At 51.6% G+C, this 15,325-nt stretch overlaps 1 protein-coding gene and 1 long non-coding RNA gene across 2 annotated transcripts; both read right to left on the bottom strand.

The window, feature by feature from the left end:
- Positions 1-680: 680 nt before the first annotated feature.
- LOC127301534 (uncharacterized) lies at positions 681-3,359 on the bottom strand. The gene is made up of 2 exons (XR_011745413.1): positions 1,236-3,359; positions 681-987 (listed from the first exon to the last, which is right to left on the bottom strand). It is a non-coding gene; the product is annotated as an uncharacterized lncRNA (long non-coding RNA).
- Positions 3,360-4,137: 778 nt separating this feature from the next.
- LOC127303991 (uncharacterized) lies at positions 4,138-4,593 on the bottom strand. Its single transcript, XM_051334704.1, has one exon. The coding sequence runs from the start codon at positions 4,591-4,593 to the stop codon at positions 4,138-4,140; it is 456 nt and encodes a 151-aa protein (XP_051190664.1).
- Positions 4,594-15,325: the final 10,732 nt, after the last annotated feature.

Here is a 15,325-nt window from a genome sequence, read left to right as displayed (position 1 = left end):
TCTATCAGGACCACTCATCCATTTTCAAGGCTCCACCATGTGTTTCGTCATCTTGGTCACCGAAGCTCAAAACGAAATAAAGCGATTAATCTTTGACACAATATTGGCCCGATCATCGGCATATAGCCCATCGACACATGCATCGTACCTTGGAGAGACCCTTGGAGCATCTACACCGGTGCCCTCAAATAAGCACCGGCAGGGGCATCGGCACAGTCGTATGGGACGCCGGCACTGCATCCTCTATTTGGGGGTGTTGTTCCCACACCGACGCTTCCAAATGGATCGTCTCGATAAGATTTTTTTAAAGACAAACTAAACATTTTCTTATAGTTCCATTTTCATGTCATTCAAGATCGAGGATTGAATAATGTTTTAGGCCAAATTCGAGTAAAATATTATTCACTACTCAATCGCGGATGACATGTGAAACCTGCTTCATCTCTAGCCTACTACTACCTGCTTCATGTGAAGTCGTTGTTTCATCTCCGCCGATAGCTATTGTTCAAGTTCATATGAAGTTCTTTTACCTGATGCTTTTAACTTTTCTCGTGTGCTTTTTTTTTTTATGGATTTCTGTTTTAAATCACATCTTGTATACTTTTAGTGTCAACAAAATGCAATCCCGAGGATTATCAAATGTTTCATTTTATATCATCCCCAATCACGGCAAAAGAAAATTCTGGAAAACAAAAAACGACTTTATTGTCATCCGGCCATCATTAGTCCATCATGTAGGGACATTGGTCACTTGCAGCTCTCATCACAGCTGCATGCGATCTTTTTCTGAATACAACTACCAAGTGGTTGTCCGGGCCCGTTACAGTGTATCTGAAAGCAGCAATTTGTTGCAGAGCAATCGAACCCACCCCCAGGGCAACAATGGCATGGCCGGCATATCTTGAAGAGGCTTTCCTCCTTGATGCCTATCACCTTCGAGGATTGTATGGGGATGGATTCGCGCGGTGATGCCGGTTCCCATCGCTCCTGCTTGACATGTACACTAAGTTTATTTTGTGAACGGAAACTTCAGATTTTGCAGGATGGTTCAAAGTTGACAAATAAAATACTTGGAAAAAATAACTTCCAGGCTAAATAAGAACGTATGTGTAATCTAAATTCAACATTGTGTGATATGTATTGGCAGGTTCGTGCGGATTTCGTGCAAGCACAGACTCCCCTACAATTAATTTTGTCTCTTCATGTAACTGTACTGCTGGGATATTAACACATACCTTCAGCTTGGAGGCTGGAGTGAAGGAGGAGCACGGTAAGGGTGATGAGCACTTGTGCAAGTCTTCCCATGGACATATTCTCGGAGAAACACTTGGGACGTGTTTGGATCGGAGACCGTAAACGGTGCCGGCAACGGAATCGGTTTACAGAGGTATCAACGGTGTAATGGAAAAATATCTATTTTGTTTGGTTGCACAAGGGAAAGGGATTTGATACCTGCAAGGGCTAATCAAGAACCAATCAGCATCGTTTTACGAACCATAAAGCTGAAGGAGGACATGGGACTAAACTAGGCAGAGGCGGACGCCGGAGTGGAGATCTCCAAAGCTCCGATTCAAATGCGGTGATGGAGATTGGGGGGAAGAATCTGCTTCTCGCCGGCGTCGCCGCTCGTGACACAGAGGGAGCTGAATTCTTGCACTCAATCACGCATTCATTATCTCAGTTCTGTTACATATTTATACAGGGCCGCAGTATCGTGCGGAGAGTGCTGATCGTGGGCATGATCATGCCGATCCCCTCGCTCCAGATCTAAACCTCCTGAAGACTAGCTCTAACTGTTACAGCAACGGTTACATACGTACATACACAGGTCTATACAATATCTATACTTCAACACCCCCCGCAGTCTGAACATCGGTGGGCACAATGTTCAGACTGGACCGAAATTCAGAGAACACCACAGATGGCAAGCCTTTAGTGAAGACATCAGCAAACTGTGACGTTGTCGGAACATGAAGCACCTTAACCTCCCCGAGGGCAACTCGATCGCGGATGAAGTGAAGATCGATTTCCACGTGCTTCGTACGTTGGTGCTGAACTGGGTTGGTTGACATGTACATGGCGCTCACATTGTCGCAGAACACGATGGTGGCGCGACGCGGTGGGTGATGTAGTTCAGTCAGGAGTTGTCGCAACCAGCAAGACTCCGCGATGCAATTGGCAACGGCACGATACTCCGCCTTTGCGCTGGACCGTGAGACGGTGGGTTGGCGCTTGGAGGACCAGGATACAAGATTCTGTCCAAGGAACACACAGAATCCAGAGGTGGATTTGCGAGTATCGGGACAGCCGGCCCAGTCGGCGTCGCTGTAAGCTGTCAGGTCATGAGAGGATGATGGAAACAGCTGCAGGCCATAGTGTGAGGTACCGCGAAGATAGCGCAGAACCCGCTTGATCAGCTGAAAATGGGATGTCCTCGGAGCATGCATGAACAAGCATATCTGCTGGACTGTATAGGCGATATCGGGACGGGTGAGTGTCAAGTATTGGAGAGCACCAGCCAAGCTGCGATACAGAGGGGGATCGTGAAATGGAACACCATCGTGGGCAGACAGTTTGGAGCGTGTATCGATCGGGGTGGCAATGGGATTGCAGTGGAGCATTTTGGCACGGTCAAGTATCTCGAGAGTGTACTGTTGCTGTGAGAGAAATAGACCTGCAGTATTCCGATGGACATTGATCCCAAGGAAATGATGAAGTTCACCGAGGTCTGTCATGGAAAATTCAGTCTGCAGCGAGGAGATAATGGAGCGGAGCAGAGAGGTGGTGTTGGCTGTCAAAATTATGTCGTCAACATATAAAAGGAGGAAGGCAGTGTGAGTCCCTCGGCGTAATATGAAAAGGGAGGAGTCACACTTGGATGCAGAGAAACCAAGAGTGAGCAAGAAGGTGGTGAAGCGAGTAAACCATGTGCGAGGTGCTTGCTTTAGGCCATATAGGGACTTGTTGAGACGACAAACATGAGAGGGAAGCTGAGGGTCGGCAAAACCAGATGGCTATTGACAAAACACAGTTTCCGCGAGATTACCGTGCAAGAAAGCATTTTTGACGTCCAATTGGTTGATTTCCCAGCCATGAGAGAGAGCAAGGGAGAGCACCACGCGGATTGTAGCTGGTTTGACGACTGGACTAAAGGTTTCCCCGTAGTCGACGCCGGCCTGCTGCGTGAATCCTCTGACCACCCAACGGGCTTTGTAGCGAGCAAGGCTGCCATCAGGGTTGAGCTTTTGCCGAAATATCCACTTGCCCGTGACCACGTTAACACCTGCAGGTTTAGATACCAACGACCAAGTGTTATTCCGCAACAATGCATTAAACTCATCTAACATTGCAGCGTGCCAATTTGGATCCTTTAGGGCTTGTTTGTAGGAAGAAGGAATGGGCGAAATGGTGGGAGTGGTGGCATGCAGGTTGAAGAGACGACGAGGAAGAAGAAAGCCATCTTTGGCTCGGGTGCGCATTGGGTGTGCATTCGCGGGTGGATCTATCGGAATTGCATGTGGAGGCAGAGCAGGCTGACGTGGCGTGGGCGGAGTGGGCGCAGGTGGATCAGGTGGGTGGGTGGCAGGACTGGGCGCGCGCACGGGTGAGGCTGTCGGCTGGGTGGAGCACGAGGTGGATCCGGGGCTGGCCAATGAGGACGCGGAAGATTTGGGGACAGATGGGATAGGCGACGATCCCGAGGTGGATGGCGGGGCAGGTGGGGTACGGCGTGGCAACGCACGGATTTCAGCGGAGATTCGGGGTGGATCATCTGTGGCAGGTGAATCCGGAGGCGACTGTGTAGTATTTTCAGGAGAAAAATATGGAAAGGATGATTCATCAAATGTGACGTGTCGGGAGATGATCACACGGCGTGTGTCGAGGTCTAGGCACCTGTAGCCTTTGTGTTCGCGAGGGTATCCGATGAAAACACATCGAGTGGAGCGAGGGCTAAGTTTGTGAGGCCCGCCGTAGCCCTGCTGTTGGCCAGGCCCGCCGTAGCCCTGCGGTTGGCCATAGCCGCTGCCGTAGCCTTGCTGCTGTGCTGGTCCACCGTAACCTTGCTGGTGGCCGTAGCCTGCGTGGTAGCCACCACGACCGCCGTAGTCACCGCGGCCACGGCCACGGCCGCCAAAGTCACCGCGTCCACGGCCACGGCCGCCACCGCCGTTGTACCCGCCGTAGGTAGCCAGATTGCCCGCCGTAGGTGTTGTAGCCGCCACCGCGCCCACCGTTTTGAGGTCCGCGATCACCACCGCGAGGGCAGTCCCGAGCCATGTGGCCAGGGACGCCGCAGGTGTAGCAGTTGCCACGGAAGCCGGTGTTGGTGGTGGTGTCGGCGACCAGGATCTGGGGCGTGGCCTTGGCCTTGGACTGCATCTTCTCCTCGGCGAGCTGCAGGCGGGATCTGGCGTCCATGAAGGAGGGGAACGGTGTCGCCAGCTCCAGGAACTCCTGCTGAAGTTTGAAGCGTTCATCGAGTCCGCCGCCGATCAGCTGCATGGTTAGTTTCTTTTCAGTTACCGGGGCGCCAACGTCGGCCAGCTGATCAGCGATGCTCTTGAGCTTGTTGCAGTAGGTGACGACGGTCATGTCGCCCTGAGTGGTGTTCTGGACCTGCTTGGAGAGGAGGGCTTCGCGTCCCTCGGCGTGGGCGGTGAAGAAGTGCGACAGAGCCCGCCACGCCTTGTACGCCGTGTCGTCAGCCTACAAGATGACGTCCTGCAGCTCATCGGAGATGGACCCGTAGATCCACAGGATGATGTCGACGTCGACGGAGCGCCACTCCGCGTCGGCGAGGTGAGGATCGGTCTCCTCCTCGACGTGATCCCGGGCGTTGTACTTGGTGAGGACGTAGAGGAAGAAGTTGCGCCACTTGTTGTAGTTTCCCTTGGCCGCATCGAGCTTGAACTTGATGTACCGCGTGATGTCGACGCCATTGGTGGTGGGGAGAGAGGGAACGAGCTGGATGGAGGTGCTTCCGAGGTAGCCGGAGAGAGGGAGGGAGGCAGCAGCGGTGTCGTCGTCGGAGGGAGACATGGGGAAGGGAAGAGGGAGATCGGCTCTGATACCAAGCTGAATTCTTGCACTCAATCACGCATTCATTATCTCAGTTCTGTTACATATTTATACAGGGCCGCAGTATCGTGCGGAGAGTGCTGATCGTGGGCATGATCATGCCGATCCCCTCGCTCCAGATCTAAACCTCCTGAAGACTAGCTCTAACTGTTACAGCAACGGTTACATACGTACATACACAGGTCTATACAGTATCTATACTTCAACAGAGGGTGGGATGGAAGGCGGTTACATTGGCCGGGGAGCAGAGCTAGGCGTGGGCTGCTAGATCTGGGCAGAAGGGATCACGTACGGGGGAGGAGGATCGGAGGAAGGAGGTGGCAGCGGAAAGGTAACATGTTAGTCTGTTACAGGTGTGTCGTTGGCGGAATGGGCTTTGTGCTGGCCTTTTTTTCTTTCGAAAAGGTGGTTTGCCTCAACCTCTGCATCGTGATGATGCACACGGTTTTATTAATAGATTTAAAATAAAAAGAAGTTAGTGACACAAAATTTACGGATCACGCATGGTGAATACATAAATCAACCAGCGAAACATCAAAAAGCTGAAACTAGACGAACTAAGCATCATGTAGTCGGGAACTAGTGTGACATCATCCAGCTTGGGACAGATATCCTGAGCGACCGTCTGGAGATGGTTGCATCCAGTACCCATAAATACCCGCTGGTCCTGAGGGAGGAGTAACGCCCACTGTTGCACCCAGTGAACAACCATATGAATAACCTGCATGATACTGAAAGTAGTTGAATTGTTAAACACAATATTATTTCGACATCTCCATATTGACCAGCACAAAGCAGATACACCAATGCGTATTCTATCTTTTGATTTTTTATCAACACCATTCAACCAATTACCAAACATATTGGTGATATTAGCAGGGTTTGGGAGATTAAAAGCGAAAAACACCATGCGCTAAAGTAATTTTTAAAAGGGACAAGCTATAAAAAGATGTTCGATGGTTTCTTGTGCCTCACAAAAACAGCATTTCGGACACCCTTTCCAATTCCTCTTTGCAAGATTATCTTTGGTTAACAAAACTTTGTTATGAAGAAACCACATAAAAATTTTGATCTTCAGCGAAATTTTAAGTTTCCATAAATATTTCCGCAGAAAAGGAGTATAGTCATTCATCAAGTCTTCATACAACGATATAACAGTAAATAAACCTGAGATTGTAAGATTCCAAGTAAAAGTATCCGGTTCATTTTCAAGAGTAACTGTCATTAAACGTCTACATAATTGTAACCAATCTGTCCACTTATTCCCCTGTAACACTCTCCTAAACTGAATATTCAGCGGTACAAAGATGGGTACTAAGACATTTCTATGTTGCACAATGTGATACAAAGATGGGTACTGCAGTGTATTCGTCTAAGCCGGGTTCGGTAGACAGGAATTGGGCTGTATCTTTTAATATTAAAGTGAAACATGCAATGTCACATTTCGTATGATCTCACACTCCCTATGATGTCATATTTCAAACTATTTACGTGATAAATGCCACTGCACTCACGTCTATTTAGCCTGCAAGTTACAACCATATTAGAATGGCATGCGTGGTTCCTCATCCTACCTGTTGAGATACATATCCTTGTATATCCGGATGTGTATCTTCTGTAGTTATGTATTGCGATACATATCTTTGTAATTGATTATTGGGCCCGCCTCCTTCCTTGTATAGTCGAGGACGTGGCCTATATATGTAACGCCATATGCACCCAATCAATACATTGTGAGTTGCATCCCTCTCTACATGGTATCAGACACCTACCGTTCCTAACCTAGCCGCCGCGCCCCTCTCTCCCCGCGCGCGCCGCCCCACCCTCCAACCCTAGCGTCGCCGCCCTTGTGCCGCCGCCGCGTGTGCCCCTCCTCACGCCGCGCCGCCGCCGCACCTGCAGCCGCCGCCGCGCCTCCCTCCCCAACCCCGCGCCGTCGCCATCCCCCGCGCGCGCGTCATCATGTCGTCGGTCTCCAACGACAGCAGCCCCTTCGCCTACAACCCATGGACGGGGCTCATCCACGCCTACAACATGCCGGTGCCGCGCCCGCCGACTCACCAGGTGCACTTCACCGCGACACCGCCCTACGCCCCGGCCTTCACCGCCACGCCGCCGTCCTACGCCCCAGCCTACCGCGCCCGCACCTGGCTCTTACGCCAGTGGCGGCAACTGGTTTATGGACACGGGCGCCTCGTCTCACATGGCCGCTCACCCGGGTAACCTTTCCCATTCCTTTCCCACTTCCACCGAGTCTCGCATCATTATCGGTAACGGCGCCGGTCTTCCTATTTCTCACATTGGTTCTGCTAATTTTTCATCTACTTCTAAACCACTGTCTCTCAATAATGTCCTTGTGTCTCCCCAGCTTATTCAGAATTTAGTCTCTGTTAAAACTCTTTCTCGCGATAACTCTGTGACTGTTGAATTTGATGCTTTTGGTTTTTCTGTTAAGGACGCCCGCACCCGGATGGTCCTCCATCGATGTGAGAGCCCCGGCGATTTGTATCCGGTGATGTCGCCTTCCACCCCCGGCGCCGCACCTCGTGCTCTCTCCGCAGGCGTTGATCTTTGGCATGCTCGTCTTGGACATCCCAGTGCCAACACGCTTCACCAAATAATGAGGGGTTTTTCGTTTTCATCTACTAAACAGTCTTCACATAGTTGTGAAGCGTGTCGTCTTGGTAAACACGTTCGTCTTCCTTTTAGTCAGTCTTCCACTGTCGCGTCTTTTCCTTTTGAGTTAATTCATAGTGATGTATGGACCTCTCCAATCCCGAGTAATTCTGGTCTTCTTTATTACCTACTTATTCTTGATGATTTTTCTCATTTTGTGTGGACGTTTCCCCTCCGTAAAAAGTCCGATGTCGCCACCACTCTCACAGCCTTCTACACCTATGTTTCCACCTAGTTCGGTCGCCCCATCCACGCCCTACAAACTGACAACGGAAAAGAGTTTGTCAATGTCGCCGTCCGCACCCTACTCTCCTCTCACGGCACTATTTTATGTCTAACCTGTCCATACACGTCCCAACAAAACGGCCGCGCCGAGCGTATCCTCCGCACCCTCAACGACTGCATCCGCACACTCCTATTCCACAGCCATGTTCCCCCCACCTTTTGGCCTGACGCCTTAGCCACCGCCACCCTCCTTGTCAACCTTCGTCCGTGTCGTCCCCGTTGGAACTATGCACCTCATCACCTCCTTTACGGTTCCCCTCCATCCTACGACGGTCTTCGGATTTTCGGTTGTCGTTGTTATCCTAGTATCGCCGCCACCACTCCTCATAAACTCGCCCCTCGTTCCGTTCCGTGTGTTTTCCTCGGTTACCCGGCTAACACCAAAGGGTACCGCTGCTATGATCCGGTTTCTCACCGCGTCATCACTTCCCGGCACGTGTACTTTGATGAGCATTGCTTTCCTTTTGCACAGAGATAGGTGGTTGCCACTCCTCCTTCGACTACTGATGGTCCCCGGCGTCGACCCCCTGCAGGTCCGCCGGTTGCAGTGCCTTCGAGCTCGGACTCGGGCACTGCCTCGTCGTTCTCCACCGCGCCCTTGAGCTCTGTCTCGGGCGCTGCCTCGCCACCCTCTGGGTCACCCTCGAGCCATGTCTCGGGTGACCCCACGCCGACACCCGCGTCGACACCTGCGCCGACGCCCGCCTCGACGCCGCCTGCGTCGCCCTCGAGCCTCAGCTCGGGCGCCGCGCCGTCTTCGCTGGGCGACGCCCCTTCGCCGGGTTCATCCGCCTCGACACCGCTTGCGTCGCCCTCGAGCCTCAGCTCAGGCGCCGCACCGTCCTCGCCGGGCGACGCCTCGCCTCCGGCTCCGCCGCCGCCTCCTCCGCCGCCGGCCATGGGGCCCCTCACGCGCTCCCGTGCAGGGATTCGCGTCCCGAGCACGCGGTACCCCTCGGACGAGTACGTCTGCACCGTGTTAACTTCCGCGCCTTCAGCATCCACGCCATCGCCCCTGCCCGCCTCTGCCCGGGCTGCTCTCCGCGACCCGCAGTGGCTTGCGGACATGCATGACGAGTTCGACACCCTGCAGCGGAACCAGACATGGACGCTTGTTCCCCGACCCCCTCACGCCAACATCATCACCGGGAAGTGGGTCTTCAAGCACAAGTTCCATCCGGACGGTACTCTCGACCGTCACAAGGCGCGGTGGGTGGTTCGTGGCTTTCGCCAGCGTGCCGGCGTCGACTTCACTGACACCTTCGCCCCGGTTGTCAAGCCCGGGACGATCCGCACCGTCCTTCAGCTCGCAGTCTCCCGTGCGTGGCCCATGCACCAGATGGACGTCTCCAACGCCTTTCTTCACGGCCATCTTGAGGAGCAGGTCTTCTGCCAGCAGCCCACGGGTTTCATCGACAGCGCCCACCCCGACCATGTGTGCCTGCTCTCGCGCTCGTTATACGGGCTCAAGCAGGCTGTCGAGGGTACTCCTCGCCAATGCCCTCCGATAGGGGCTTGGGAATCATGTAGGCTGACACGAGACATCGGTTCACAGACAAGCGGGGAGAGCGATTTACCCAGGTTCGGGGCCCTCGATGAGGTAAAACCCTTACGTCCTGCCTGTCTGTTCTTTGATTATGATGACAATGGGTTACAATGGGGTGCCGAATAGTTCGGCTAAGATCTAGTCGAGATTGCTATTGCTAGGGTTACCTAGCTCTAAGCTTTTTCTGGCTAAGATTGCTAAGATTGTTCGTGTCCCTCGGCAGCCCCTCTCCTGGCCTTTATATAGGAGGCCAGGTCTCAAGAGGTCTAACCGAGTACGACTGGATTTACAGTAGTTTAGATCCAATCTTTCCTTGTTTGTTCACTTCCTTGTCTTGCCCGTCAAGGAATCTTCTGGTACACCGATGTAGCGGCCCACCACGCCCTCAGGTATCTTCCTGGGCCTCCAATTAGTCAATACCGGATAGGGCAACACTGGTTACTCGAAGGGTAATGCCCACGTCAGTAGCCCCAGAGTGTCTAGCCGAAGATTATTCGGGTAGAGACTTAAGGCATGTCTTCTCTTGATATTCTTCTCCTTCATTGTCCTTGTTCATCTTGAATCTGCTTCACCTTCTTTTATTGGGTGCGCGTCAGCGCTCCCGATGGGAGTAGCCCCCGAGTGTAGGTACGGATGCTTGCAATCCGTGCGTAGACTCAAGTTGTTCTACTCGAATACTTTCCTCTGCCGAATTTTTCACAGATCTTCATAGGTCATCCGATATACTTTCTTTACGCAAAGGATAATGAGTAACGTGCCCAACTTTTGTTGGTTAACTGCCGTTGGCAAAACAACGTTACCCTACACAGAATCAAGTCCCTGGGCATGATCCTGGAGTGCAAAAAACTTTTAACGGGTGTGCACCACGTCCTCCCGATGGGAGTAATTATCGAGTCTGAGTGCAGACTCAAACCTTCTTCCTTCGACTGCTTATTCTGTCGAGCCTTCTTTTTATCGGATGCACGTCAGTGCTCCCGATGGGAGTAGCCCCCGAGTCTAGGTTCGGATGCTTGTAATCCGTGCGTAGACTCAAGTCCTTCATCCGATGACTTTTCATGTTTCCTTCGAGTGCCTCTAGTTTTTTTTATGATGTCATTGATGACGTGTAACTGCTGCGGGCTGATCTGACGGGTCCTGACCTGACGGGCTTGCCCTAGTTCTGTGCAATCAGTTTTTTTAGGGCTTGACCACTATACGCGTAACGATCGAGGTGGCTCCTCGATTTTCGCGCAATCATGGGCGTAGTGGGCCGTCAGTTCCTCCCCTTCCTCAAGCGCCACGTGCTTACTTAACTCTTAACTTCTCCTCAAAATCTCCAAAGGGCGAAAAATTCCCAATCTTCTCCACGGTTCCCGCAGTATCTCCTCATTCTCCCCCTTCTTCCTTCCTTTGCCATTGTCGCGCCGCCACCACAGCTTTTCCAATCTTCCTCAGATCCCACGATGGTGAAGAAGAAGAATCCTGCCGCCGCCAGCTCCACCAGCGGAGGTGCCGCCGCCAAGTCCTCCTCTTCTCTTTCGAAGGGGAGCGCTCCGAGCGCCCCTCCCCCAGCTCCGGTGCCGCCAGCGCCGTCGAGCTCAATGGTCAAACCTGGGGAGTGGGTAGCATCAACCGTCACCAAGCGTGACGAGAAGAGGTCCCGAAGCCTAGGATTGATATCCTCCGATGCGGGAGATGTGATCCTTCCAGGTGCGATTTCTCGGCCTGATCCTCCTGCCGGATTTACTGTGATGTTCTTATCTTTCCTTCACCTAGGCCTTTCGCTCCCCACTCATGGATTCCTCCTCCATCTCTTGCGGACGTACGAAATCCAATTATGGCAACTGTAGGATAACGTTGCATAGAAAACAAAAATTTTCCTACCGCGAACACGCAATCCAAGCCAAGATGCAATCTAGAAGACGGTAGCAACGAGGGGGTATCGAGTCTCACCCTTGAAGAGATTCCAAAGCCTACAAGATGAGGCTCTTGTTGCTGCGGTAGACGTTCACTTGCCGCTTGCAAAAGCGCGTAGAAGATCTTGATCACCGGTGCCACGAACGGGCAGCACCTCCGTACTCGGTCACACGTTCGGTTGTTGATGAAGACGACGTCCACCTCCTGTTCCAGCGGGCAGCGGAAGTAGTAGCTCCTCTTGAATCCGACAGCACGATGGCGTGGTGTCGGTGGCGGTGGAGAACTCCGGCGGAACTTCGCTAAAGCACGCGGGAGCTATGGAGGAGAGGGGGCGGCTAGGGTTTGGGAGGGGGTGGCCGGCCACTCAAGGGGGGCGGCCAGCTTGTGGTCTTGTTGTGGCCGGCCCCCTCCCTTGGCCCCTCATTATATAGGTGGAACCCCAAGTGTTGGACTACAAGTCTCCGAATAAGACCCGAACCCAAAACCTTCCATGTGATAGGGAAACCTACCCAAGCTAGGACTCCCACTAGAGGTGGGAGTTCCACCTTCCATGGAGGGGGTGGCCGGCCCCCCTTGGGGAAGTCCACTTGGGACTCCTCCCCCACTAGGGTTGGCCGGCCATGGAGGTGGAGTCCCTCCGGGACTCCACCTTCCTTGGTGGTTTCTTCCGGACTTTTCTAGAATGTGGTGACCCTGCATACCACTGCCTGTTGTAGTATGCCAGTCGTTGATATAACATTCATGAAGTACCTTTCCGCAAATATTACATCCCTCAGAGTAGTACAACAGAACATAGCAGGTCCATAACTCATTCATTTATTATTACAAATATCATACACATGTCGCCTCGGAGCTCCTCTTGGGTCCTAAGAGGAATACTCCTGGGTTCGAGGCGAACCCAACTTAGCTTACAACATAAGAGTCTCATTAAGTTATACATTTATTTCCTCGAGCAGCTAAATACTAAGAGTTCGGGCTGCTCGGTTACTACTACTACTCGAGATGTTCAGGTTTGATCTCCTCCGGAAGCCTCTCCGGTTCCGTAGACGATGAGGTAGTCTACGCCCTCGATACCTCCAGAGAGGTCTGGTTCTTCATAGCCGATGATCTCGGCTCCTTCATTGTTGTCGTAGTCCTCCTCCAGACGATTCAGACAATCTAAGCATGGGATTTAAGAGTGGTATGAGTACGAGCGTACTCAACAAGTTCATTATAGATAAGAGGTGTTTAATGCTCTAGCTACGATATTAGACCAGAAAGTCTAATACCAATGCAGGTTTTGATAAACATTTCTTCAAGAGATTGCTTTTATTCCAAAGAGCTATGTCCGTCAGCCTTCACCGGTTTACTAGAACTTCATGGAGCTCCTTTCTGGCCGCGTTCGCAGTTCCTCATCCCGGAACAGGGAGTGACAGGTCACAGTTCTTTACACTCTGCAGAGGTGTGTTGCTTTACCCATAAGAGATCTTAACCTTGGTGCCAACCAGGCAGCTTTCCCGTCCACACTTCCTTCGGTGTGAGGCCCGGTATAAGGTCTAGCCAATCATGTTCCTCCGCTACCTCGAACACCCACCCTTTGTTGCATGCCCCGACCCTGGGTCCACGCCGGTCCCATTATTCCTGTAGATTTCAAGGTGGACCCCGACCACGACGACAGTGCTGGGCTCTACCATACACTCCTACGCCGGTAGCTGCAACCCATCATAGACCGCATTACCATGGGGAATTAGAATGGGATCCCCACCCTGCGGTTGTTCCGCAAGACACAACTGCTACGGCAAGCAATGCTTTACCGTGGGGAATTAGAATGGGATCCCCACCCTCCGGTTGTTCCGCCAGATACAACTGCTACGGTAAGCGCATCCGTTGATGAACGAGAGGTGGAAACACTTTTGACTACTCCGTCCCACTCCGGATCTTATGGTTAACACGGGTATTACGGCACAAGAATCACTGGCGACATTTGTTGTTTAATCCTAGATGGATATAAACCCTTGCAATGGAACCTCCACCATATCAACACAATCCATGGTTCCATTGCCAACCACATAGTCATATTCATAGTTATGAAAATAGTGGTTTTGCTTTTTATGCAATAGTGATAACCATAGTACTTTGCAAATAATTTGATAGAAATACTCAAATGACATGAGCAAGTGATGAACTTGCCTGAACACTGCAAAGTTTTGCAGTTGGAAGGTGTGGACTGACCCTTGTCCTCTGTCTCTGAAAAATAGCATCATTGTCCGATAAGGGCAATGGTTAAAGAAGCAATTATGCATGATTCCAGTTTTAGGGTTTGTTCCCCCCTTCCGATGTCGTTATTATTTCATGTGAGAGGTTAATACTAAGAATAATTTAGGGATACTTTGTTTAGGGTAAAATACAACCTTGAAATGTTGTCAAGGTGTTTTTAAACTCTAATTGTATTTATGGACTTATTTTCATTATTGAAAATAATATGTGTGATTTAAATCATTATTTAAATCATCAAATTAAGATTTATTCTTAATTGTCTTCAAAAATTCTGTTTGGTATTTTATTTAAATAGAGAATTTTATGCTGATCCATTTACATATTTTTAATTATTTTTTTAGAGCTTTTATCAATTTTCTATTGAATTTCAAAATTTCAGGTTTTTATTGAATTGTGAAAAGACATATTTGCCCCTGGGCCCACCTGTCAGTGGAGCCCAGTGGGTTGGGCTAAACCGACCCGAGCGGTCGCTCACTCGCCCACCTCCTCGCGCCGCTCGACCTAACCCTAATTCCCTTTCCTCTCTCTGGCGATCTGCATCGCCCTCACCGTCGCCGGCCGATTCCGGCGATCTCCGGCCGCCATGGCCCTCACCATGGGGTGCATCTGCACCGCCACGTGACGGCGCACCAGATCATCAGCGTCGATCTGGTTCTTGCCGCCCCCTTCGCCGATCCCCCTCGCGTTCGTCCGCACGGTGGTGCGGTGCTCACCGGCGCCTCAGGTGTGATGGCGCCGCCGGGCCTTCGCCGCCGTGGTGCGGAGCGTTGCGGGCCTAGCATGGCCTGGCCAGGTGCCGCCGTGCCTTCGGCGCGCGCCGCCGTGGCCACCATGGCTACGCCTGCCGTCTGCTCGCTCCAGGTACACGCGCCGCCTCTCTCTTATCCCCTGTGCTTGTTCTTCCTCCTCTTCTATGAGCTCTGGCCATGGATTCCCTCCTCGTGGAGGTCTGCCATGCTGTTGCTGCTGCTCTGCTGCGCCTAGCTCGCTGCTGCTGCGTATGCTGCTTGCTGTGCTGCTACTGCCATACTTGCTCTAGTCTATGTGCTTGTGCAAATCTTGCTGTGGCGTGTGCTTCCTTTGATTCTTGTCCCTGCTCACCCTTGGGGTTATACATGCTATTATCTGGCTAGATGCTCATCTGAGCATCACTAGCCATTGCTGTTGCTTGCTTGCTTGTGCTGTAATAAGCTCTAGCTCCTCTGGTTCATTACTGTGAGTGGTTCTTGCTGTTTAGCAAGAGACAGTGTTATTTGTGTGATGATTATTGAGTTCTGGCTCATAGTAGGTTTGGCCTTGCTTAATTGTTGTCCATATACATCAATTCCTTGATGATATGCTTCTGGATACAATCATAAAAATGGTTTATGTGCTAGTCTGTGATTCAATTGTTGCTTATCTGTGGCTGTTTAATTCATAGAATTCATGTGTGATACCAGTGATTGATTCTAGCATGCCTTGGCATGCTCTAGCAGGCTCTGGTGATCAAATGATCATCACTTGCTTGTTGCTTGCATGCTTGCTTGCTGCCTGTGCCTTACTGGTGCTTCTCCTGGTGTCTGTGTGACACTTATACTTGTGCTGGTG

The sequence above is a fragment of the Lolium perenne genome, chromosome 5 (genome assembly GCF_019359855.2).
Source record: "Lolium perenne isolate Kyuss_39 chromosome 5, Kyuss_2.0, whole genome shotgun sequence".
NCBI lineage: Eukaryota > Viridiplantae > Streptophyta > Magnoliopsida > Poales > Poaceae > Lolium > Lolium perenne.
This window is presented reverse-complemented; position numbering and strand designations above follow the sequence as displayed.

Bases quoted from the DNA above. Each gene is read 5' to 3' on its own strand.
- LOC127303991 (XM_051334704.1), bottom strand. From the start codon at position 4,593: ATGACCGTCGTCACCTACTGCAACAAGCTCAAGAGCATCGCTGATCAG.